The sequence below is a fragment of the Hypomesus transpacificus genome, unplaced genomic scaffold (genome assembly GCF_021917145.1).
Source record: "Hypomesus transpacificus isolate Combined female unplaced genomic scaffold, fHypTra1 scaffold_284, whole genome shotgun sequence".
NCBI classification, from domain to species: Eukaryota; Metazoa; Chordata; class Actinopteri; order Osmeriformes; family Osmeridae; genus Hypomesus; species Hypomesus transpacificus.
Window position 1 is genome coordinate 84,050 of NW_025813811.1, and position 27,353 is coordinate 111,402.

Below are 27,353 nucleotides of genomic sequence, written 5' to 3' on the forward strand. Positions count from 1 at the left end.
TGATCAATAACTAAGGGATGGGATGTGCCCATTAGTGAAACAGCAGTGAAGGGAGAGTGAGTTTGGGTCAGGTTGGTTATAGGTGCTGGTCTGTGGGCATCTGTGAAGCCCTCTGTGACGCTGCTGATTGGTTATAGGTGCTAGTCTGTGGGCATCTGTGAAGCCCTCTGTGACACTGCTGATTGAAAGCTTGCTGTTGAAAAGGGCTATACTAATGAATACAATGGATAAATGATCGAGGAATCAGAATGTAGGGGTACTGGAAGTGTAAAAAACTAGTAAGCTACCATACCGACTATTGAATCTGTATGGTAGAGCCATCACTGACATCATTAGTATCCAGATTCAGTCTGTATTGTAGAACCCTCACTGATATCATTAGTATCCAGATTAAGTCTGTATGGTAGAACCCTCACTGATATCATTAGTAATCCAGCTTCAGTCTGTATGGTAGAACCCTCCCTGATGTCATTAGAACAACTGTGATCACGCTAAGCAGTATCATAATGGTGGTTATAAACTCCTTAACTCAACCCAGGTTTCCCCGATTGAGCGATGAGCGCATTCACATAAAAAGGGGTGTGCTTGCTAAATATGACCAATTACAAACATGGACAAGTGTAGAGTGCCGTACTTCATACAAGAAGAGCAAACATTGATTTAGAACAAATAGGAAGAGAGAGGGTACCATTTCTGGGGAACTAGCTAGCTCTACAATTTACCTGGGCTAGGTCTGAATCTAGGAACAAAGTGTAGCACAGCTGCCAGCTGTAGATATATGCAGGTAGCAACGCTAGTGCATCCACACAGACACATGTCATACGTTATTGATCCATCAAGGTTTTCTAAGAGGAAGTGAGGTAGTGCTCAGTACAGCTGATGGTGCAGTATGATGGAGTGGAGCTTGTTGTAAGAGTAAGTGAGGTAGTGCTCAGTACAGCTGATGGTGCAGTATGATGGAGTGGAGCTTGTTGTAAGAGGAAGTGAGGTAGTGCTCAGTACAGCTGATGGTGCAGTATGATGGAGGGGAGCTTGTTGTAAGAGGAAGTGAGGTAGTGCTCAGTACAGCTGATGGTGCAGTATGATGGAGTGGAGCTTGTTGTACCAGGAAGTGAGGTAGTGCTCAGTACAGCTGATAGTGCAGTATGATGGAGTGGAGCTTGTTGTAAGAGGAAGTGAGGTAGTGCTCAGTACAGCTGATAGTGCAGTATGATGGAGTGGAGCTTGTTGTAAGAGGAAGTGAGGTAGTGCTCAGTACAGCTGATAGTGCAGTATGATGGAGTGGAGCTTGTTGTCTTCTCTGTTGACTTCTGTTGTCTTATGTCACTATGAGGTAAATGACTGAGGTACTGAATACATTTGAACTGAGTTGTTTACATCATAGTGCTGTGTTCTCATTCAGGGTATAATGTTAGTTTTCCTTCCTCTCTTGAGGTAACAGTCTTAATAGGGTTGAATTCTAACTGTTGTTTGTTTACAGGTCTACAGGTCTGGCTTCAAAATCCTTATAATCTGACCCTGACGAGAGAAGTTCTGACTTTGTGAGGGAGGAGGGGGCACTGCCTCTAAAATTAGTATCTCTGGGGAGAGAGAGGAAGGGGGCACTGCCTCTAAAATGAGTCTCTCTGGGGAACATGACATGGACACCAAAGCTAAGAGGTAAGATGAGAATGCAGACCTGTTCATGACTGTTCTCCATCTCAGAGCTCAGCAGTGATATTATGACATCATCATTAGTCAGAATAAATGAGAGACTGAAGGTCTGTCTCTGTTGTGTTGAAGCCCAATCCAGCAGAGACCAGCCTCACCTGTTCCCAGCTGTGTGTCCATGAAGAGTGACAAGTCTATGGATAACCCTCCCATGTTCAGTGATGGTGGAGGACCTTCTAATGAGGAAGGGTATGTACTGACCTCTGCTGGTGTTCAATGTTATTTGATGAAGGTGACATGATGTAAAGAAGCCGTCTGTACTGGGACTCAATATTTGTATATTATAATATATTTGTCTTATAGTATATATATGATTATAGTGATAATGTTTGTATTTGGGTCCACATGAATCAATGCAACATTACTTATTAATGTCAGAGCACAACCTGCCAGCCTCAATCCCTACTGTTTATTGTCTTTACTGTCTAATTGTTAAAGGAGACATGTAATGCTGTTTTTGGATGCTTTTATATAGGCCTTAGTGGTCCCCTTATACTGTATCTGAAGTCTCTTTCCCGAAATTCAGCCATGGAGCAGAATTATAGCCACTACGAGTAGTCCCACAATGAGCTTTCCTCAGAATGCGCTGTTTTGGTGTCTGTAGCTTTAAATGCTAATGAGGAGGAGAGGAGCGGCAACATGCGCTAATGTTTACAACGGATGTATCACAATGGCTCGTAGCCCCCGTTGCTGTAAGATGCCTCAAAATGAGTAATTCTCATCTGATCACCCTGGTTTGCAGAGGTGCACACTCATAGTCATTTCAATGAAGAGAAAGGCGGATATCGCGCGCCATAACACCAACAGCAGAACGGTTATCCAAATAACAAAGAAGTGTACAACACTGGCGTTACAGCGTTGTATTCACACACACACTTGATGCCATCTACCTTTAAATTAGCGACAGTAACTCAGCTAGCTCGTAGCCCCGTTGCTGTAATATGCCTCGAATTTGCCCATTCTCATCTGATCACCCTGGTTTGCAGAGGTGCACACTCATAAATAATTTCAATGAGGAGAAAGGCAGTGATCGCCCGTGCCATAACACAGCATAACGGTTATCCAAATAACAAAGAAGTGCACAACACTGGCGTTACAGCGTTTGTATTCACACACATAGCCTATTTGATGCCATCTATCTTTACATAAGCAACAGTAACTCAGCTGTTAGCTGCAGAGCTAATGTTACAGCCACATTCTAAGGGTAGCAAGCTAGGTAACCATATACAGTAAAGCAACAAAATGATATAGCGTTAGTTAGCTTACTTGTCCAAGGTTTGTAGCTTGACCAAGGAGAGTTATTACTGATCCAGAATTTTATTTCAGCAAGGCCAGTTTTGTATTGGCTCAAGTTGAGGAAACAGTAGAGGCTGAAATGTTTGGCGCAGACATACAAAACTTTGTGAAGTTGTGTCGGCGCAATTCCAGCGAAAATCAAATTAAGATACTGGTTGTGCAGAAGCTTGGATGAAGGAACTAAAAAAATACTTTTGTTTTGATTTGCACATGAGCAACTGTTATGCAATGACAAGCAATGAGCAACTGTTATGCTTCGTTTGTTTGCTCGCCATGATGTCTCTCCAGGAAAAACCGATATCGCACTCGCCCTTGCACGGTGGCAGCTCAGTTTTTCATGGGCGGGCCAGATGATCTGAGCGGGCAAAGCAGAGAGAGGGGAGGTAACCTTTCTCGTATCTACGTCACTTGGAGGAGATTTTCAAACAGAGCGTTTGAGCCTTCAGTTTGTCAAAGGCGGAGAAGAACAAGCAGGGCTTGGTTTACACTTATCGAAAATTCTAGCCACTGGGGGACCAAAGGCAGGCTAGGGGAACTCATATTAATGTTAAATAACCTCATAAAATAAAGTTTTCATTACATGTCTCCTTTAAGTGTATACAGTTGGCCAGGCCAGACCCATTCATTGCCACCACCTGTTTGTTGGTAATACTGAGCAGTTAAAATGATTGGAAAGAATCCATGAAAGTGAACATGCTGCTCACTGGTAAAGACATCGATTGTTTAAGGGAAGCAAAGTATAAAGTAGTATTTATAATCTAAAAGTCCAATGTAGACCTATGCTTTATAATGTAAAATCTCTACTAAAACACAGGGTTAGAGCTGCTGACTGTAGATACTAAAGTATCCCTCATCACATCCCTACTAAAACACAGTGTTAGAGCTGCTGTCTGTAGATACTAAAGTATCCCTCATCACATCTCTACTAAAACACAGGGTTAGAACTGCTGACTGTAGATACTAAAGTATCCCTCATCACATCCCTACTAAAACACAGGGTTAGAGCTGCTGACATACAGACCATGTGATAAAGGTTCATAGTGAGAGATACAGAGTAACAACAGGTCTGGAAACCTGCCTGTCTGACTCATTCAAGTTGAACAGCAATATTCAAGCCTGGTTCTGACCCTACTGATGAATGACTACAGCAACACATGTTGGACAGTATGATATATCTGTGGTGTCTACTTTAGTGATTTATGTTTGTAAGACACTTTGTTGTGTTTGTTGACAGGATGAGACAGCAGAGACCAGCCTCACCTGTACCCAGCTGTGTGTCCATGAAGAGTGACAGATCTATGGGTCTACCTATCAACTTCAGTGATGGAGGAGGACCTTCCAATGAGGAAGGGTATGTACTGACCTCTGCTGGTGTTCAATGTTATGTGATGAAGGTGACATGATGTGAAGAAGCCGTCTGTGTATAGTGTATACAGGTAGGTAGGCCACACACATTCATTGACAACACACAATAAGTAATTTGAAGTATAACGTCATCATTAGATTCAGGATCATGATGTGACATGTCTGCTAAACAAAGTCAGAACTCATAGCCTGGCTGATGTTCAGACTATGAGGTAGAGCTACACAGTGAGAGGGAGCTGTTATTTAATATTATTTCATTAACATGTGGTGTTGGTCTTCTCTTTATGTATCTATGGTTTAACCACTAGACCACCATCAGACACATCAACACCTTTGACCTCCTTGTTGTGTTTGATCAGAGAGAGACAGGACCACAACCTACCAGTCCACTGTGCTGCTTTAATGTTGAACTTTACCTGACATTAACACAGAGACACAACCACAACACAACCACAACAAACTACCCTGAAACTAATGCAATTATGCAAGTCATACCATACTACCATTAGGTCATTCCATGTTGGTGCAGACTTTTTTTTCAAAGCTGCTCTCTGTAATTCAGTAGAGACTAGAGCGAACTCCAGGATAAGCCTGTGAGTTACTTCTCCACCTTAAAAGACTTGCCATTTATTTAGCTGTGCAAAGGCAAAAGACCATAACTTAAATTTTGTCTAAAATTATTTTTTTTTCATTTTCGGAACAGTTAAAGTCTGCTTTCTCATGTGGCCAAATATCTTAAATATCTTAAATTAACTTATCTTAAATATCGTAAGTTAACTAATTAACTTACGGTCTTCACCGTAACTTCCAAAAGCCTGCTTTGGCTTTAGAAAGCCAATGCAGAATGCCGTAACATCAGTTAAGGTCTTTGCCTTTGTTTTGCGGCACTCAAAAACGTTAAAATGGAGTTACGGTTTCACTTTAACTAATACGTAACCTAGCAACAACAAACAGCTATTCAAATTTGACCAGTAAACATTTTGCAAATGAATGTTAACATCACGAAAAACCATATCCAAAGGAGATAACAGTGCCACCTAGAGCAGGGGTTCTCAAACATTTCAGCCCACCACCCCTAAAATAATGGTGCCAGTGACTCGCGACCCCCGCATCCACGGAGGTGGTTTACGTATACGTGGGAGTAAAAATAGGCCCTGGACTTTGATCCAGACCCGACCACCAGAACCGGCCCCCGTATACGCCACCACAGCTGCCCTGCCCTGCTAATGCATGCACATTCTGAGTTAGATGTGATGCTAGTTCGGAAGATCAATAGTTAATGCGAACACGTGTAGCGCGCAATCATTTTATTAGTATTTTTTTTTTATTTGAGCGTACATATTTTTGGAGTAAAATGAACAAAGCCGTTTTTCAATTGGTAAACCTTTGTGCGTAGCAAGTAGCAACCCACCTTCTGACTTCAAGTTTCAATGACTTTGCGTTACGTTAAATGACCGGACTACTTGCGGAATGATATGAAAGATGTGAATTAGAAGCACAAAACCCGTTGCCAATGACAGCGGTCATAAACCTTTCGCAGCGCTGAATATCAAGAAATTACAGACCTGCAAACGCAGACAATTAAACTACATATGGCCCATACAAATCAACAGAACTTTTTGGAACATTCTGAAGAGTTGTATAATAACTATTTTTAAAGGATTTTTGAATGGATGCTAATGGATGCTAATCTTTAAAAATCTCGTACGGGACTGCCTTCACGTACCCCCAGGGGTACGCGTACCCCCGGTTGAGAACCACTGGTATAGAAGATGGTTTACTTGGTAGTGATGGTATCACTCTTATACAGTGTGTCTGTGTCAGGGATGGAAATTAGCACCCGCCACCAGCCAAATGCTGGTGATTTTGTGTTGTGGCGGGTAAACTCGCTTCACCTACCGGCCAACGTGGCGGGTAAATATAATTATTACACGGCTGTTCTTAATGCTGTAGAATGCCCCATTCAAGTGAATGGGGCTTCCCAACGTTCTGCGGTCAATTATTTTTTGATAACAGAACGTTGCTGCTATGTATAACTGACCGCTGTCAAGAGAAGTGGCCTTTTTGCCTCGGATTCACGTCTTTCGTAGCACTCCGCCAGTAGTCCGGCAATTTTTCAACCCCGTACTCCGTTGCTTAGCGACTTCAGCTGATTTGAAGCCTAAAGAATGTTCAACGTCTATGAAGTTCAACGTCTTTGGCAAACTGTTTCTCTGCAGATCAACACTACGAATGGTAACATATAAATTGGAAAAAGACACACTGTGTTAAGTAATTTTTTTGGCAAGTAGCCGTGTAAGTAGCCGTGTAATAAGCGGGATAATGTATAGAACGCCGTTGTCATTATCGGGAAAATAAGCCCCTTCAGAGCGAAGCAACACCCCTCCGCTTCGTGGTAGCTGTTCGCCCTGTCTTGGAAGAAGAACGCTCAGGAAAGCACATCTGAAACTTTAGAATTTGATTCTGATGAGCAGGAGTAAATTGTACTGGGAGTGGGGAGGATGGGTGGAATGTTAGTTTGTTGTTTAATCTGCCCTACTCATTTAATGAAATGTATATCAGTTTGTTGTTTGTGCATATATAAGAAAGAAAGAGAAAGTGCCAGTGTTTCATTGAGACTTGAGATTAAATAAACTGCTTAAGTATTGTAGATTTAAGCAATAAGCCCCAAGAGGTCGTGGTTTACGCTGATTTTAGAACAGATAAGGGGAGTTGTTAGGCACGACGCGAAGCGGAGTGCCGAAAACCCCCTTACCTGTTCTAAAATCAGCGTTAACCACGGAGTCGCGGGGCTTATTGCTTTTCTAAAACTGTTTCTACAAATATTTGATATGGTTTCATCAATAAAAACTATTAGAAACAAAATAGTTTAATAATTAACCGTCATTCTTCCGCTACGAAAAAGTATAGTTCCTTCATAAATCGTCGCCACGCAACAGCCAGATGGACATCTTTGCCGTCTTTTTCAATTTGAAATATTCGATGCGCAGTAATATGGAATGTTAAAGAATGTTATGAGGACAACCTGTGAGGCTATGCTGGATTTTACAATCACAATCAAGGATGGGAACAACCAGTTTTAGAACTTGTAGTATTAATTTTCACATGCAGTTACACATTGTCGGTTAAAAACAAGAAAGTGTCTGGTAAAAACATTGAGTGGCTGGTAGATTTTGAAATCCACCAGCCACAGTGGCCGGTGGACAAAAAATGTAATTTCCATCCCTGGTCTGTGTGTATGCATGAGTGGATACAGTTCCGTTTACCACTCATGCTTATGTATGATAAACTCTTTAGTAGATTATCAGCCCTTGTACATGTGGTTCATGTGGTTAAGTAATGTCATCTCTTGTCCTCAGAGATCAACAGGAGAAGTCGGAGTCAGACCAGAGTCACCATGAGGACTTGTCCTCCATATTCACAGTGAGTTTTATGTTCATCTAAAGTACAACCAAGACAGAATCATTTTAATCATATTGTTCTACTGGGACTAGAGTTCTTGGTTCATCTGATATCTTCCCTCTCTGTTTCAGGTGCTTGAGGAGACTGTCATCAGGTTTGTGAAGAAAGAGCTGAAGAGGATGAAGAGGATTCTGAGTTCAGATTTCCCAGCAGGCTTAGAGAGTCAGAGTGAGGACCAGGAAGTGGTGGACCCTGAATATCAGAAGCAGGAGAGCAGTGCCAGAAAGGGAGCTCTGAAGATCACACTGCACGTCCTGAGGAACATGAACCAGAAGGAGCTGGCTGACACTCTGGAGAAAAGTAAGAGACTCCATATTTAGTCTTAGTTGACCGACTGATGGTTTATGATATAGATACAGGTTAAGAGTATTAAAGTAAATTTTGAATAACTGCAATGACGATGAAATTAATGTAGAAATTAATGATTATGTATGAGCCATCAATGTCTGCCATATTTATAATGGGAAACATTATTCTGGACTGTTAAAATAACTTTCTCTTGCAAACTAAAGCTCTGTTAAGAATAACATCTGTGTTTGGTCATTCAGGAGAGCTTTCTCATCATAGACTCTCACAGAAACTCAAATCTAAACTGAAGAAGAAGTTTCAGACTGTCTTTGAGGGCACTCAGCAAGGACAACCAACTCTTCTCAATAAGATCTACACAGATCTGTACATCACAGAGGGTGAGAGTGGAGAGGTCAATGAAGAACATGAGGTGAGACAGATTGAGACAGCATCCAGGAAATCAGCAAGAACAGAAACAGCCATCACATGCAACGACATCTTTAAACCCTCAGCTGGACGAGACACACCTATCAGAATTGTTCTGACAAAAGGAGTTGCTGGCATCGGAAAAACTGTCTCTGTGCAGAAGTTCATCACGGACTGGGCTGAAGGACTAGCCAATCAGGAAATCCAGTTCATCTTTCCTCTGCCATTTCGAGAGCTGAATTTGTTGGTTGGAAAAGAGTTCAGTCTGATAGAACTTGTCCATCACTTCTTCTCGGAAACCAGAAAATCAGTAATCTCCATCTATGACAAGTACAAGGTTCTGTTTGTCTTTGACGGACTGGATGAGTGTCGACTGCCCTTAGCCTTCAAGAAGAACAAGAGCTGGTGTGATGTCACAGAGTCCACCTCAGTGGATGTGCTGCTTACCAACCTGATCAAAGGAAACCTGCTTCCCTCTGCTCTCATCTGGCTAACCACTCGACCTGCAGCAGCCAATCAGATCCCTTCTGAGTGTGTCGACCTGGTGACAGAGTTACGAGGGTTCAATGACCCACAGAAGGATGAGTACATCATGAAGAGATGTAGTGATGAGATCCTGGCCAGGAGAATCATCTCACACATCAAGACATCAAGGATCCTCTACATCATGTGCCACATACCAGTCTTCTCTTGGATTACTGTTACAGTCCTTGAACACATGCTGAGAACAGAGAAGAAAGAGAAGATTCCCAAGACCCTGACTGAGATGTACACAACCTTCCTGGTGTTACAGACCAAACAAAAGAAGGTGAAGTATGCTGGGAAAACTGAGACCGATCCACATTGGGATGAAGAGAGCATTCAGAGTGTTCTGTCACTGGGAAAACTGGCCTTCCACCAGCTGGAGAAAGGCAACTTGATTTTTTATGAGAAAGACCTGACAGAGTGTGGCATTGATGTCCATGATGCCTCAGTGCACTCAGGAGTGTTCACACAGATCTTCAGACAGGATGGTAGAGTATTCCAGGAGAAGGTGTTCTGCTTTGTCCATCTGAGCTTTCAGGAGTTTCTGGCTGCTGTGTTTGTATATCTCTCATTCATCAACAACAATGAGAATCTGATATCTCAGTCCACCTCATACACATCTGACGTCCACCTCTACAAGAGTGCTGTGGACAAGGCCTTGCCGTGTAAGAATGGACAGCTGGACCTTTTCCTCCGCTTCCTCCTGGGCCTCTCAATGGAGTCCAATCAGACTGACTTACGAGGCCTAATCAGTCAGACAATTAACAAGACAGAGAGCCATGAGGAAACAGTCAAGTACATCAAGGAGAAGATCAGAGAAGATCCCTCTGCAGAGAGATGCATGAATCTGTTCCACTGTCTGAATGAACTGAATGACCTTTCTCTGGTGGAGGAGATCCAACATTACCTGAGCTCAGGAAGTCTCTCCAGTGAGAAGAAGCTCTCATCTACACAGTGGTCAGCTCTGGTCTTTGTGTTGCTGACTTCAGAAGAGAAGTTGGACGTGTTTGACCTGAAGATATACTCCAGATCAGAGGAAGGTCTTCTGAGGTTGCTGCCAGTGGTCAAAAACTCAAAAACTGCTCTGTATGTATAAGGGTTATATATTATATTTCATGATTGTATGATAAACATGCCTCTGATGATGTCTCATGTTCTCCTATTGTCATGTAGGCTGAATGACTGTAACCTCTTAGAACGGTGCTGTGAAGCGCTGGCCTCAGCTCTCCCCTCCTCAGATCTGACAGAGCTGGACTTGATTAACAACAATCTGGGGGATTCAGGCATGAAGCTGCTCTCTGCTGGACTGGGGAATCCACTCTGCAAGCTGGAGACACTGAGGTCTGTATTTATGTTCAATCACACACCCACCACACACTGATCGTAAGTTTGTGGTCTACTAAAGGTACAAGGGGTCCGGACAAAGAATAGTCAGGGCAGTCAAGAGTCATTCAGGTACAAGGCAGCAGGCAGGCTCAGAGTCAGGTCCATTTTTGTGGGAGAGATATTTTTTCTTTAACAAAAGAAATATCTAGCATTATGTTGATCAATTCTTACAAGTTTAACACAACAACACAGTACACAAAGACCATTCGCTAAACAGCTCCATCTAGTCTCCTAGACAGAACCGGAGAATCCGGTAACATCAGCACTTCCCAGCTGATGCACACTGAACCCCAAAGAACTTCAGACAACACACCATTTTATAATACATCGTTCTCAAGAGTCATTGGTCCGTCCCACAATCACAAGACAGACACACAGCTGTCCCAGGGCCCTTCAGTCATTGGCTCACTGCACATCAAAGACTTCCATCCTTCAGTATGATCAGTTTAACCAATAATAAGGCGTCGTCCTGGATACAGGGCAGAGGTCACATCTGTGGTAAGTTAACACATACGAGGTGGTTGGTTGGGCCGTAAAAATTGAGTAGAAAATATAAAGACAGATACAAAAATGATGTAAGGTAAATACAAAATTATTTATAGTAAATAGACTTAATTACACAAAGTATAAAAATGTACGGTATTACAAAAACCTTGAGTAAGATATGAGCCGAAGATGCATCAGGCCATGTTAGGTAGCGTCAAGGAAAAAGAAGCTGTGCTTAGGACTATGGACTCGACAAAGCAACCAGAGGAATATTTCTTATAAATCCGAACTGCCAAGTGCAGAATCGCCAGTTAGAAATGCAGAAGATACGCTGCAGTCTGCCCTTAACCTTGGCAGTGACAGCAGGGTACCAGATGGTGATGGAGGAGGTGAAGATAGACTCAATGATGGCTGTGTAGAAGTGCACCATCATTGTCTTTGGCAGGTTGAACGTCTTCAGCTGCCACAGGAAGTACATCCTCTGTTGTGCTTTCTTGGTGAGGGAGCTGATGTTCAGTTCCTACTTGAGGTCCTGGGAGAGGATAGTACCCAGGAAGCAGAAGGACTCCACAGGGTTGACTGGGGAGTCACACAGGGTGATGGGGATGAGTGGGGCTGTGTTCTTTCTAAAGTCCACAACCATCTCCACTGTCTTAAGAGCATTGAGCTCTAGGTTGTTCTGGCTACACCAGGTCACCAGGTTGTCAGCTTCCCACCTATAATCAGACTCGTCTCCACCAGAGATGAGCCCAATGAGGGTGGTGTCGTCCGCAGACTTCAGGAGTTTGACAGACGGATGACTGGAGGTGCAACCGTTGGTGTACAGGGAGAAGAGCAGAGGGGAACGGATGCAGCCCTGAGGAGATCCGGTGCTGATGGACCGGGAGTCAGAGACTTGTGTTCCCAGCTTAACGCACTGCTTAGGGCTAGTGCTGACCTTGTGCAGGCGGATAAGATTCTAGGTGTGGAGTCAAAAACAGTGCATCTTGACTTGTAGCTCAGGCCTCTGCCTGCGAAGGACGATGCCTGCCTCCAGGTGGCCTTCTCCCTCACTCCTCAGCCTCTGTCACCCAGATCTCACACTCAGGCTCAATATCTTCTATCGTTTAGCGGTAATAATACTAAGCTCAACTATAATAAGTCAACAGCTTAACATATGGTTTCCAGTAATATAAAATATTATAAATATTATATTATAATTATACTAAAAGGGGTGAAAAAAGATTTATTTTCAATCATACCATCTTCATCGTTTCAACAGTATGGTGTCAATTTCCACGTCAGTCCCTGTGGTTGACGCCTCTTCCACTGCATGAAGGGTTTCAGATTAGGAATAGCAAGAACTGTGCTTGGTGTATAATACTACTATGTAACTGGCTATTTTTACTTCTGACGGATGGTACATTTACATTAATTCTTTCAGCAGACACTTTTATCCAAAGGGACTTCCAAGAGAGAGCTTTACAAAAAGTGCATAGGTCAATGATCATGAAAACGAGATAGCCCCAAACATTGCGGGTGAAAACATGAAGCAAACATTGTGAAAAGCAAATAAGGGGTCCAGAGGAGTCACAGTTGATTCAGGGCTTAACGTCAACAACAGTTCTTTCGTTGACTTCGTTCGTTATTCCGTATTGACAGCAGATGGAGGAGTGCAGGCAATGGATACGTTTTTAAAGAGAATGCACTTCCACAGGAACAGACATCTGAATCGAAATCAGCAAAGAGAAAAAAGAGGCATAACGACTCTCCAGTAGCTAACGTGCCCCACACCAGTATGCCTGGTCTGCAGGGAGACGTTGGCTAATGCAGCCATGGTGCCTAGCAAATTGGCAAGGTACCTGGAGACCAAGCACCCGGCACACCAGAACAAAGACATTGAATATTTTAAAAGACTTAAAACACAGAATACCACACAGAGTGAACGTATGCTTTCTACCTTGCGTGTATGTGAAGGCACAAAAGGCTTGTTTTTTTAGTTGACGAGTTGTTTGCTAAATCTAAAAAGCCACACACTTTAGAAGAGTCGCTCATATTACCAGCCTGCAAATGGATGAGGTAATGCTAGGGCCAGATGCTGCAAAAGAAAAATCCCCCTCTCTCATAACACGATCAAACGTCGCATTGATGATATGTTGGAGGACATTGCTGAATGAGAAACTACGGCTAAGGTGGAAATTTGCGCTTCAAATAGACCACTGAAGCTAGTGGCCTTTGCCAGCTGATCGCTAACGTGAGATACGTGGATGAGGACAATGGACACATTTACAGATAACTTTATAGTTTGCAAAGAACTGGACAACCTGCTACCATTACATTACATGTATGCATTCAGACGCGTTTATCCAAAGCGACTTCCAAAAGAGAGTTTTACAAAAGTGCATAGGTCACTGATCATAACAACGAGATAGTCCCAAACATTGCGGGCAGCCAAAACATGAAGCATACATTGTGAAAACTAAATAAGTCCCAAAGGGAAGAACCATAAGAACATTGAACAAGTTACATGTTGCATTGAACAAGTTACCGGAGATGAGATATTCAGGGTGACAGTGATATAGTTGTGACAGAGACAGACTTTGTCTGTTCATATTCTTGTTCACTATTTATTCAAAAGTTATATTAAATGAGTTGAATTAAAGAGAGTGGTTCATTTGAATATAACAAAAATTAGATAAACCTCTCTTTCTCAATGTAATGCCTATAATAAAAGCAGTTATAGCCTATTCAACATATCACAAGGTTAAATCAAATGGCATAAAGTACAAATATGACAGAAAGGAGGTTGAGAGTAAAAAGTAAAAAATAGGGGTGCCGTGGATGGAGAGAGATATGTTTAGGGTTGACGTGAGCCAAAACATTTAACACACACAACTTAAGAGCCCCGAACCCACCCAAACTTCCCCTTATATCACCTGTTGTCACCCAGGAACTTAAAGGTGACCCCCCGTACTCTACCAATAATGTCCTGACATTCTTTCCCACATTCTGAAGTACAGGGTCGCCACATTATTATGCATAGTTGTAAAATGTAGATTGACATACCAGGTTTCCCAATGACCTTGGTGGTCTGTTCTCTAGTCTGGTGAGAACTGTGTGCCTTCCCTCTACCTGTGCCCCCTTCCTGTCACCTGTGTCCCTAAATATAGAACCCTGTGCCTCCAATGACTGCCACCCTGTGTCCAAAATATACTGACAGTTCTATCTAACCAAAATAATATGACAAGCCAATAAGAAACACAAATGGCTCCTACAGTTAGGAAAGTGGAAGATAGATGCTGTCTATTCTGCTGGAAAGCTAAAGGAGAACTACAGCTTGACTACAGTTTAAACATGAACTCACACAGGGAGACTTATTAGATGATTTGGTCACTACCTCAGTATACAGAGGAATGGCCATTTTTTTTTTTTTTGTGTACGTCTATTAATTGTAAAGTGGTATGTTCACGTCAACCAAGACGCCAGTAGTTGTGTGTTGTTTGTGAAAGATTCCTTCATATTGAACGAATCTTTAGAATGACTCAGGAGTAACGACTAGTCTCAGTAAGTGATTCGTTCATCTTCAAGTGGTAGCGCATCGGGACTGTTTCATTGGCTCAGTAGAGGAAACAGAAAGGATTCGTTCACCTCATTCACTTTCATGTGACTGCTAGGTTTAGCATAGAAAACGTGAATGATTTGAGTGATCATTACAGGTTTTGCTATTTTTTACTTTACGTACAGTTCAGTGCAGTGTTATTGTTTGCCGTGATAATTAAATGCCAGTGTGATAATAAGTTACAATTTCAAATCATGCAAACTGTCATGATGTATTGTATTTAATGTGGGAATTTTTCTTTTGAAATATTATCTGCCGCATAATTCCCTTCCCTATAGCCCACTCTAATTTATTCTGGCTGGTTTAGATGCACTAAGATTTCTTCCTTTGGAATATGATAACTGTTTAAAATTGTGGACATATTCAGGCCAGGGAATTGGCTAATTGATTGAATTGTTAAGCAAACTTGCTTGTTCTTTATCCTTGATTTTGTATTCTCATCCCAACATTCCCAATGCAAAAACCATGTTGTACAAATATATAGATTTATTGTCTGTATTTATAACAATGTCAAAAAGGTAAACTTGTATTGTTGAGTGGGTGCACCCGCAATTACCTTGTCTAATTGAACCCGTCTTGAATGAGTGGGATTATGTGGGTCACTCTGTCTAATGAGGGGAGGTGCAGCTATAACAGCACCTGCCAAAAAAACCCTCTTTGCTTACTCACTCTGGAGGCCCAGATGGATTCTGTCACTATATTGATCCTCTTTCTATAGGCTGTCAGGCTGTCTGGTCACAGAGGAAGGCTGTGCTTCTCTGGCCTCAGCTCTGAGGTCCAACCCCTCCCACCTGAGGGAACTGGACCTGAGCTACAATCATCCAGGAGAAAAAGGATTGAAGCTGCTCTCTGCTGGACTGGAGGATCCACACTGCAGACTGGAGAAACTCAAGTAAGGAGATGTTTGTTTTTTATATACTTCTTTATGTAATGTCGCTTAACCATGGGCGTCAGCAGCATTTTCAAAGTGGGGGACACACATTTTGCTGGGGGGTCTGGGGGTTTCTCCCCCACAATTTTTTTAAAGATGTAGATGCAATTTCCCGCATTCTGGTGCATTTACCGCAACTATTTTACCATAGTTGTTATACATATACTGAGGGGCTGGACATTTAAATCTTTTGAAAACTAAACTTCCCAATAAGCAATGGGACATCTTCAACTACCTGTCACCTTTCAGCTCTCACATCAGCAACAGAGCTGTCTCCACTGCCCCTGCATGCTGCCCCTGCCTCTGACTCACTCTCAACCACCTATGCTATATCAGGAGACATGGAGATGTATTGAGCATTCTTTCATATTAATAATTGACATAAGCTTAATGTAGATTGTTCATATGAAGATTTCTGAGATGTATATCATGTTATCAGCATATCAAAATTACCATTGGTATAGGTTTAGAAGCCTAATAATTATGTAGGCTACATACAAAATTTGCATCTCCCGGCCTAAAGCATGACTGGACAGTTCAGAAATTGTCAAATGTGTGTTCAAATCTGTAGTCTTTTCCACAGATCACATCCTTAAGATGTAAGCTTTCAGAAAATACATGGGTTAGGTGGTTGAATCCATTTCCCTAAATGGCACAGCCCAAAAAAGTATCAGCCATATACTCCATTTACCAATACCGAATTTATTATGCATGGGCAGCATACTAATATGGAGAGAAGGTTGTGGCTCTTGTCTCATTAGATAACATCCTGAGGGTATAAGCTTTCAGAGGATATATCGTTTTAATGGTTGAATCAGTTTTGCCTTCATGTTACAGACTAACATGTAGTAATGAAATGCTACGAATTGCCAAAATGACAAGTTGAGCAACCTTGTTGGGGTGTGCTCTTGCCTTCGGCGAGCACAAACCATTGTTATCTCACATATTTATTTGTGAGAATGCTGTTTATCTGTTTCTCTTTATTATTATATTATTTATTGTTTCTTTTCGCCCCCCTAAGGCTCAGTCAATATTTGGACTACACTGACAACGGCTGTGTCAAAATGTTCGTCTTGGTCTCGATTGCGTTGCTTGTATTGGGATTTACGTTCCGTTGCACAGTTTAGGAGGTTACAACGTTTTTGTGGTAACAAAGTGCCTTTAGTCGACAAAGGGTAATCTGTGCTAGCTACGTCACCACGTCAACACACGTCAGCAACGACGCATGGATACAACGTGATAGAGACGTTCTAGCACGCAAATTGGAGCTTGGATTACGAGTGAAAAATACCACCCCCACAAAACCCCAACCATCTAGTTTTGTTGAGAAAGCGATTTAGAGTGGAACTGCAATCTCGGATTTTTGATTTAGGTTGTTAAAGTTTTTGTAAATTGAGCGAGTGCGGGTCGCCCGTGAGACCGCCTAGTCTTTTAGGCGGCAGCCATGCTAGAGAGCGTCATATCATACATAGTAGTATTTTCGTAGCTAATTTTGTAGTTTAATTTTACACAAAAAAACAGAAAGAGGGAAATGTTATGACGATATGACTATTGTGAAAACATCCAGGTGGTGAGATTTTAATTTAGGTTGCTGTATAAACTTTGATTTGTTTGCTATGTGAGAGCCCCGTCAGCCTCCATTGACGATTGCGGCAGCAACAACAGTGTTGTCAATCTGCGTCTGATGAGTCTTTGTTTACTTTCGTACCAGGGTCAATTCTACATCCAAATGGAGAGCAGTGTTTTAAAAATATGGCGATTGTGAAGACAGCCAGCGAGTCAGCATATTTTTGTTATTTGTGTAAAACTTGGAATTTGAGAGAGACTGCGTCTTCTTTTGACGTTACAGACTCGGCTCGCCCTCTGGCAGTGTGTAGCAGTACAGTCCGTTTGTACCATAGAGTTAAGGTTTGGACCCCTCCACATTTGCGATCAAAATATTAGTGCATGACTGGTCTACTAGTTCAGCGATCTTTCCATTGCTTCACAATCAAATCCGTTCCACTTTATCAGTAGGGAGAATACCCATAGCAATAGAATTACACTCCACGTTTTCTAGAAAAACAGCATCATGCACGCAGATTCAACTCCCATATACTCTTTGATCGACGCATCGCGCTTGTAGCTAGTAGCACTTCAGACATGACGGTTCCACAGACGAGATGGACATAAGGAGGTTTTTTTCGACGAAGAGGAAAGTAAGTCAAAGTTGCCCAGTTTTCCCTTCAGTGGCCAAAGCACCCTTGTGAGACATTCTCTGACTATAATTGCGTTAGTTAAGTCACAAAGATCCTTCTGCAAACATTATGATTATTGCTAGCTAGATAAGCAAGCTTTTTACCTACATCTAGCACTAGGCTATACCATACTTTATTTACCGATTACAAGTGGAACAGCATTTGTTGATTTCTTAATCTGGGTCTGAAATATGTTGTGCTTTTGGCCGTGTTCAGATTTAGGCGTCTGTTTCAGGCAGAAATAGATGACAAGGATATTTTTCCAAGTAGCTACAAAAGAAATTGCTGGTGTTTTTTTATTGCCATAACAACTGTGAGCTAATCTGGAGTTAACCTTAGCTAACATGCTAGTTTGTCTAGTTTGTCTAACATTGTCTTCCAATTTAAATAAGGTTGCTCAACTTGTAATTTGGGCAATTCGCAGGATTTTATTGCTACATGTTAGTTTGTAACATGAAGGCAAAACTGATTCAACAATTAAAACCATATATCTTCTGAAAGCTTATACCCTCAGGATGTTATCTAATGAGACAAGAGACACGTCCATCTCTCCATATTAGGATGCTGTCCATGCATAATAAATTCGGTATTGGTAAATGGAGTAGGCTATATGGCTGATACTTTTTTAGGCTGTGCCATTTAGGGAAACTGATTCAACCTCCTAAACCATGTATTTTCTGAAAGCTTACATCCTAAGGATGTGATCTGTGGAAAAGACTACAGGTTTGAACACAAATTTGATCATTTCTGAACTGTCCAGTCATGCTTTAGGGAGATGCTTTTTTTATGTAGCCTACATAATTATTAGGCTACTTAACCTATACCAATTCTGAATTTTATATGCTGATAACATGATGTACATCTCAGAAATCTTCATATGAAAAATCTATATTAAGCTTATTATTATCAATATGAAAGAATGCTCAATGCATCTCCATGTCTCCTGATATAGGTGGTAGACATTGAGAGTGAGTCAGAGGCAGGGGCAGCATGCAGGGGCAGTGGAGACAGCTCTGTTGCTGAGGTGAGTGCTGAAAGATGACAGGTAGTTGAAGATGTCCCATTGCTTATTGGGAAGTTTAGTTTTCAAAATATTTTAATGTCCAGCCCCTCAGTATATGTATAACAACTATGGTAAAATAGTTGTGGTAAATGCACCAGAATGCAGACCCCCCGCATAATGTGTGTGTCCCCACTCTCAAAATGCTGCTGACGCCCATGGCTACAGTTCTGTCTTCAATGCCACAGCTATGGCTAAACCATATTATGTCTTATTACACGGCTGTTCTTTAATGCTGTAGAATACTCCATTCACTTGAATGGGGCTTCCCAACGTTCTGCGGTGAACTATTTTCTCATATTTGACCGTTGCTATGCACATTTGACCGTTGTTAAGGGAAGAGGCCTTTTTGCCTCGGATTCACGTCTTTCGTAGCACTCCGCAAGTAGTCCGGTAACTTTTCAACCCCAGCGTACTCTGTTGCTTAGCAACGTCAGCTGATTTGAAGCCTAAAGAATGTTCAAAGTCTATGAAGTTCAACGTCTTTGGCGAACTATTTCTCTGCTGATCAACAATACAAATGGTAACATATAAATTGGAAAAAGACACACTGTGTTAAGTAATTTTTTTGGCAAGTAGCCGTGTAATAAGCGGGATAATGCATAGAACGCCGGTCATTATTGGGAAAATAAGCCCCTTCAGGGCTTCTGCTGTTCGTCCTGTCGGGGCTTAATTTCCCGATAATGACCGGCGTTCTATACATTATCCCTTACAAAAGAAACATTCTCATTTCCGGCGCTTTCAAGCAATCAGTGAAGTGTGGATAGCAACGGCAGCTAGCTTGCTTCTAGCAAACTGCTTTTGAATTAGCCATGTCCCCCTAAATTAATATCAAACTTATTTACGTTTTGGGGGGCTTATTTTCAGTTAGAAGACGGTACTATTTGAATCGCAATTCCATCTGAAATACTGCCAGTGACAACATTGTTACAGTAGCTTGTTTCAAAGGGGGTTCCTTGTTTCAAAGGGTGTTCTTAATTAATTATGCAATATGAGTAGGCTAAATGCTTGAAAATATGACTAGAAGGGAAAACGGACCCACCTGCAACCGACGCAAGAAAGCAAACCCTACAATTTCTCCAGAAATTGTACCCTCTCTAGTTTAATTTGGAAGACAATTCTGAAATAAAGGGTTTTTCTTCTTTTTTTCCAGTCGTTAGAAAAACTAGCATGTTAGCTAAGGTTAACTCCAGATTAGCTCACGGTTGTTATGGCAATAAAAAAACACCAGCAATTTCTTTTGTAGCTACTTGGAAAAAACATCCTTGTCATCTATTTCTGCCTGAAACAGACGCCTAAATCTGAACACGGCCAAAAGCACAACATATTTCAGACCCAGATTAAGAAATCAACAAATGCTGTTCCACTTGGAGGCTAATGGGTAAATAAAGTATGCTATTGCCTTGTGCTAGATGTAGGTAAAAAGCTTGCTTATTTAGCTAGCTATAATCCTAATATTTGCAGAAGGATCTTTGTGACTTAACGCTAACCAATGCTAATATAGTCAGATAATGTCTCATAAGGGTGCTTTGGCCACTGAAGGGAAAACTTGGGCAACTCTGACTTACTTTCCTCTTCCTCTAAAAAAACCTCCTTATGTCCATCTCGTCTGTGGAACAGTCTTGTCTGAAGTGCTAGCTGCAAGCGTGATGCGTCGATCAAAGAGTATGGGAGTTGAATATTAGTGCATGATGCCGTTTGTCTAGAAAACGTGGAGTGGCATTCTATTGCTATGGGTATTCTCCCTACTGATAAAGTGGAACGGATTTGATTGTGAAGCAATGGAAAGATCGCTGGACTAGTAGACCAGTCATGCACTACTATTTTGATCGCAAATGTGGGGGGGTCCAAACGACTTATTTTTTTAAGTGGGGGGGACGTGACCCCCCCCAAGTTACATTGCGGCGACGCCCATGCGCTTAACACTGAACATATATCAAACTACGTTAATAGGCCTTGCATTTCATAATGATACAATTAAAAACTGCATGTTTACTCTACAATCTACAATACGGTTCAACTATGATTGTAGCCACAATCATAATTGTATTTCCAGAAAGCAGGTTTAGTGAAAACTGAGTTTTTAAACCCTGAGATGAGGGAAACTCTGGGTTTTTAGCTCCAGAAAGAGAGGTCACTAAAACCAGACGTTGTCAAATGTAGCTCAGCTCAAACCTAGGTCATAGTGTCGGTTTGAAGTGAATGTAGCTAGGGACTTCAACAAGAAAAATAAATGGAATCAGCAAGCGCCACCACTACCAACTACGCCAAAGAAAAGCTAGCTATTCATTGACGCGGGTGAGCTGTTACATACTTGAGGAGTGAGTTTCACCAGTTCACACTGGTTACACGTGCACGGAGAGATGGGCTATTCACAGACGGGTCTGTTGTTGTGAGAGAGAGAAGATTGTTGTTGAAGCCATATAACACATACGGATTACATGAAATTCTACAGTTTTCCATGTAGAGCTAACCTGGCATTAACTGAACATCTCACTGTTGATCTGTGCTGTGGAGGTTGATGGACCCTCCTTCTCGTAATGCCCAGTCATTAAAAAGGAGAAGAATGGGCCTGTTGTTTTGTGCACATAGGATTGTTCTACTTCTTCTTCACCTGTAAGACGTTAGCCTCAGTGTTGCCAGGTCCGCGGTTTTCCCGCGGAATTGGGCTACTTTTGAAGTTTTGCCGCGGGTTGAATTTATTGTCCGCTGGTTCGGGTAGACCTATTTTGCATGCAAATTACATGAATATCTTTAAATAAAAATCTATATTTTAAATGAAATAATTTATTTATGCCCAAATCCTACCAAACTGACTCCAGATCAGCACATAAACACACGGACATAGGACACGCCCACATACACGCACTGTGCGTGTGCACAAGTGCCTAATGCTCTCAGTGTCCTGAGAAAACCTCCTGAAAACTGCTTTTAATGCTGGCATACTAAACATTTTGTGATACTTTGTAGATATTACAATACATTTGGCAATTATAGCAATGCTGTTGGACTTTAAAAGCAGTGTATATGGTTTGGCAGGGGCATATTTTGAGTTCTGATATTGGGCTGGTTTTTGGGCTGGTTTTATTGGCCATTGGGCTGGTTTTGGGCTGGTTTTGATTGGCCATTGGGCTGGTTTTGTCACACAGACCTGGCAACCCTGGTTAGCCTGGTCCTAACCCGACTCTCGTACAATTAATTTGTACAGAGAGTCTGGGCTCGCTCCATTGACAAGCGTTAACTTCCTTGAATGTGGGTAGTCTGTTGAAGTTTAAAACTATTGGATCTGCCCAGAGCCACTCTGGATATGCCATAACCAATCGCTAGCGTTCGCCTTAGCCAACTCCTTCACCACTGTCAAAAATATTAATCTATCAAGCATTGCACAGTTAGTCGATGAACAAGTTAAGAAACCTTTTTTGCTTGCGGCCGGCCCACAAGGAGACAAAAACATCACACGCCATTGTGCTACAAAGTTTGTCTGCTAGCATGTTGTGCTAGGTAGCAATTTAAGCCAAGACAATGGCCAGAAGACTTAATGCCTTTATGGGTAAGTTGGTACACCCTGACCAAACTGGGTTTATTCCCAATAGAAACTCCTTCCACAACTTTCGACGCCTTCTAAATATCATGCATTCTCCCAGACTTCCCAAAAAAGACCTTATTATCCTCACTTTGGATGCTGAAAAGGCATTCGACCGGGTTGAATGGCCATACTTATTTGCAGTCTTGCAGAAAATCAACTGCGGTGAGAAGTTTGTGTGCTGGACTAAGCTGTTATACAATGGCCCCTGCACCAGGATACTCACTAACCGGACTTTTTCTACTCCTATTCAGCTTGGCAAGGGTACTAGGCAGGGATGCCCACTTAGCCCATTACTGTTTGCGCTAGCCATAGAACCACTTGCTGAAACCATTCGATCACATCCAGAAATCCATGGCTACAACACAGAGTTTACCAAAAATACAATTTCATTGTACGCAGATGACATTGTGTTATATGTTACTTAACCAATGATTACAATTCCATCAGTACTGAAAATGTTTAATTTATTTTGTACTTTTTCTGGGTATAAGATTAACTGGAGTAAAAGTGAGCTACTACCAGTACAATTTGAGGATCAAGACTGGCTCAAACAGCTTCCCTTTCATATAATATTGGGCAACTTAACCTATCTCGGGATAGTAATCACCAAGAACTATAATGCTCTTTACAAGGCTAACTTCTCTGTGCTGTTAAACAAGCTAGAGCACAATATTCAATTCTGGAGAACACTCCCTATCTCCCTGCTGGGTAAAGTAAATGCTATTAAGATGATCTTCCTCCCCCAGCTACTTTATCTTTTTCAAAACTTGCCTATATACCTTACAAAATCTTTTTTTAGGAAACTGGACTCTATTATTCTTCCCTTTATATGGAACTACAAGTCTCATAGAATAGAAAAGGACCATCTCTGCAAACACAAAACCAACTGGCACTGCCTAATTTTATTCTATACTACTGGGCCACCGGAATACGCTCTATTGCACACTGGTTGGATGACACTCCATCACCCTTCGATGGGCAAGAGATGGAACGGGAGGACTGCCTACCATTCTCTATTATAGCAGTTATGCTATCACCTGTACCAGTCAAAATAACCTGTTTTAAACACAACCCTATCATTCATGACACAATTAGGATATGGAAACAACTAAGAAAACATTTCAAACTTAATTCAGTGTCTTTTTTGCTTCCTATAGCAGCAAACCCCACCTTCACTCCCTCTGTTCTGGATGGAACCTTTAATACCTGGAAGCAAATAGGAATTTGTAATGTTGGCAACCTTTTCATAGAAGGGACTTTTGCTTCTTTCCAACAACTCCAAGAGAAATATAACTTGCCAAAGAACCAGTTACATTTACATTTAGTCATTTAGCAGACGCTCTTATCCAGAGCGACTTACAGTAAGTACAGGGACATTCCCCCCGAGGCAAGTAGGGTGAAGTCCCTTGCCCAAGGACACAACGTCATTTTGCACGGCGGGGAATCGATCCAGCAACCTTCTGATTACCAGCCCGACTCCCTTACCGCTCAGCCATCTGACTCCCAGTTCTTCAGATACTTTCAGATTAGAGACTATGTCAGAACACATCTTCTTAACTTTGAGAAGACAGTGGCAGACAAGTAAGAGAGTTTTAATAAGCTGTTTGCTAACTCTCGTTACATAATTTCACAACTGTATGACACACTACAAAGCATGTGCCTTCCCAAAATGGACAAAATAAAAGAGGAGTGGGAAAAAGAGATTGGGGCCGTTATACTTCCTAAATGGGAGGAGAGTTTAGAATACATCCACGACTGTTCCATTAATGCCAGACACTGTTTAATACAATTTAAAATCCTGCACAGGCTACACTTTTCAATGACAAAATTGCATAACATTTTTCCAGAAGTCCCCTTGTTTACGTAAGCCTAGTGTTACCCAGAGTTCACATTTGGGGTTAGGCCTCTCTTTGCACACAATAAATACTGTAAACAGAATCATTTTAAACAGGATAACAGTTACATCTTTTCTAACAACCACTAACGGACCGAGCTGGAAAATCAAACGAACCCCGTGGGGAGCAAAGATTGTTCTTGCTCCGGCTTTAACTTCTGGATATTCGGCAGCGTTGCCACAACGGACCGAATGGCTTCGCTCGCATCTTTCTCCGCCGCCATTACTGAACTACAACTAAAACTAGCGCACGACATCAACGTGATCGTTCTCAGCCACTCCCTCTGTTCTCTGATTGGACGGTAAAAAGTTGACTTGAGACATCGACTAATATACAGAATGTTTGACGGAAATGTCAAATTAATATACTGCATTGAAATGTACTGAATAAACATTGCCCCTTTTGCTGTTGCAGTTGTTTTTCTGCTTTCTAAAAATGTCTTCATACTCGCCTGCACGCATGAAGTTTATAATTCCAGAGAATTAGAATTGAACTCAAATCAGCTGTTCTGGAAGCGATAACTCTGAGCTTCCCATCTCAGGGTTCTTAAAATCAGAGTTGAGGGTTAGGCTCAGAGTTTGTAAAACCTGCTTTCTGGAATACACCTCTGATGATAAGAGAGAAACAACATTTTGCCGTTTACTTAGAAAGTCAGTTGCTAAGTCACTTATCAACAGGTGAAGTGTATTTTCATAATTCCTCTGCTTATCCCTGCAGTGTGGATCATGGTGGAGAGTGCTGGATCAAACCTGGCCTTAGGAAGTGTGAGTATTGACTGCTACTTGGTTCTAGTACACAAGGTCATACAAGGGACAATACCATCAGTGACTTGGACACTGTCAGAAATAGACACACTGTAATCACTACTTTCAGAAGCAGTTTAACACAATTAATTAATTCAATACTGTTTACGTCTGTGTGTTCTATGTCTCCTCCCTCCTCCCTCTCCTCCCCCTTTCCTCTCCTCTGCTCTCCCTCCCTCTCCCTCTCTTCCTCTCCTCCCATCCTCCCTGTCTTCCTCTTCTCCTCTCCTCCCCTCCCCTCCTCCCTCTCCTCTCCTCCCCTCTTCCTATCCTCCCTTCTTCCTGTCCTCCCTCCACTCCCCTCCTCTCCTACCCTCTTCCCCTCTCCTCCCCTCTACCCCTCCCTCTCCCCCTCTTCCCCTTCTCCCTCTCCTCTCTTCCCCTTCTCCCTTTTTTCTTCCCCTCCTCCCTCTGCTCTCCTCCCATCTTCCCCTCCTCCCTCTGCCTCTCCTCCCCTCTTCCCCTCCTCCCTCTCCCCCTCTCTTCCCATCCTCCCTTTTCCTCTCCTCCCCTCTTCCTCTCCTATCCTCTCCTTTTCCCCTCCTCCCTCTGCTTTCTTCATCTCTTCCCCTCTTCCCCTCCTCCCTTTCTTCTTCCCTCTCCTCCCTCTTCTCCCCTCTTCCTATCCTCCCCTCTGCTCTCCTCCCATCTTCTCCTCCTACCTAGAAAGATGGAGTGATGGGGGCATATCAGGGGTAAGGAGATGAGGGATGATGGAGAGAGGGATTTGGAGGGAGGGACAGAGAGCAGGGTAGAGAGGTAGGAACAGAAAAAGAGAGAGAGAAAGATAGAAAGAAAGAGAGAGCAGGAAGAGGGAGACATTCTAATGTGATATTGATCAGTAATATATTGTGTCTTGGTCTCCCCCATCAGATGCCTGTGAGCTCACACTGGACCCAAACACAGCATACAGAGGACTTTCTCTGTCTGAGGAGAACAGAAAGGTGACAAGGAGGAGAGAGGAGCAGCCGTATCCTGATCACCCAGAGAGATTTGACTTCTGGTCACAAGTGCTGTGTAGAGAGGGTCTGTCTGGGCGCTGTTACTGGGAGGCAGAGAGGAGTGGAGGAGTGGTTCATATAGCAGTGACATATAAAGGAATCAGCAGGAGAGGAGGGGGTGCTGACTGTGGGCTTGGATACAATAACAAGTCCTGGAGTCTGGAATGTTATGGTAACAGTTACTCTGCCTGGCAAAATAATAAAATAGCTGCCATACCTGCCCCCTCCTCCAGCTCCCACAGAGTAGGAGTGTATCTGGACTGGCCGGCCGGCACTCTGTCCTTCTACACAGTCTCCTCTGACACACTGACCCACCTGCACACATTCCACAGCACATTCACTGAGCCCCTCTATCCTGGGTTCAGGGTTCTTAACTATGACTCCTCAGTGTCCCTGTGTCAGGTAAAATAGCCCACACACACTCTCACACACTGTGCTCACATAGATGTCAGTGAAGATTGAACTGTACACAGTTGGAATTGATATCCCAGAGTGTTTGTAAATATTGGTGTGTGTAGAATGTTTGTTTTGTTTGAACCTTTAGATGCGTGAGTTCTAAATATTACCGACTCACCAGGAGGGAGGGAGGGAGGGAGGGAGGGCTGGGTTTTAATTGTTGACAAACAACAATTCTGTCTTTGATCTCAGTCCCACTGAATGTGATGAACTAAATAGTGTCTTACTGACTAAATAAGGAGAAATAAAGATGTCAGGATGATAGAAGACATGCTGTGTGTTTGTTGGTGACCCAGTGGCCCTACACACAAACACACACCTGGACACACACACATACACACACACACAGACATGCATACATACACTGTAAACACTACATGTAATATGCAGTGGCGAAAATCTGTTATCAACTTTGGGGGGGACAATTATATGACATTTTCTCAAGAGCAGGGAGTCAGATGGCTGAGCGGTGAGGGAGTTAGGCTCGTAATCAGAAGATTGCCGGATCGATTCCCCGCCGTGCCAAATGACGTTGTGTCCTTGGGCAAGGCACTTCACCCTACTTGCCTCGGGGGGAATGTCCCTGTACTTACTGTAAGTCGCTCTGGATAAGAGCGTCTGCTAAATGACTAAATGTAATGTAAATGTAAGAGCAATTTCTGAGGGGGACACCAAAATGATTGCTGTAACACAGCCTACATTGTAATATGTTAAATGTATATTGAGGAACCATAATTAATACTCCTGGATAATATATAGTTAGTAACTGAAGGGTTGTCTCAACTTGTTCAAATGTAGTTATAAGTAGTGTTTCTTATCAGTCAAGTATGAATGCAGGTGTA

At 42.4% G+C, this 27,353-nt stretch overlaps 2 protein-coding genes across 2 annotated transcripts; both read left to right on the forward strand.

The window, feature by feature from the left end:
* The first annotated feature begins 1,559 nt into the window (after window positions 1-1,559).
* Window positions 1,560-26,619, forward strand: LOC124463478 (protein NLRC3-like). The gene is made up of 8 exons (XM_047015207.1): window positions 1,560-1,659; window positions 1,783-1,899; window positions 4,241-4,357; window positions 7,731-7,794; window positions 7,905-8,133; window positions 8,382-10,158; window positions 10,246-10,306; window positions 26,477-26,619. The coding sequence occupies exons 1-8, from the start codon at window positions 1,616-1,618 to the stop codon at window positions 26,498-26,500; spliced, it is 2,433 nt and encodes an 810-aa protein (XP_046871163.1). The 5' UTR covers window positions 1,560-1,615; the 3' UTR covers window positions 26,501-26,619.
* Window positions 25,903-26,555, forward strand: LOC124463475 (stonustoxin subunit beta-like; the record flags this gene model as incomplete). Its single annotated transcript, XM_047015205.1, has 1 exon — window positions 25,903-26,555. A coding segment is annotated over one exon (564 nt), but the record flags the coding sequence as incomplete, so codon positions are not given.
* Window positions 26,620-27,353: the final 734 nt, after the last annotated feature.

Excerpts from the sequence above, each read along its gene's own strand:
- LOC124463478 (XM_047015207.1), top strand. The coding sequence starts at position 1,616 with ATGAGTCTCTCTGGGGAACATGACATGGACACCAAAGCTAAGAG. Across the intron at positions 4,358-7,730 it reads GGACCTTCCAATGAGGAAGG|AGATCAACAGGAGAAGTCGG; the intron begins GTATGTACTGAC and ends TCTTGTCCTCAG. Across the intron at positions 10,159-10,245 it reads AAAAACTCAAAAACTGCTCT|GCTGAATGACTGTAACCTCT; the intron begins GTATGTATAAGG and ends ATTGTCATGTAG.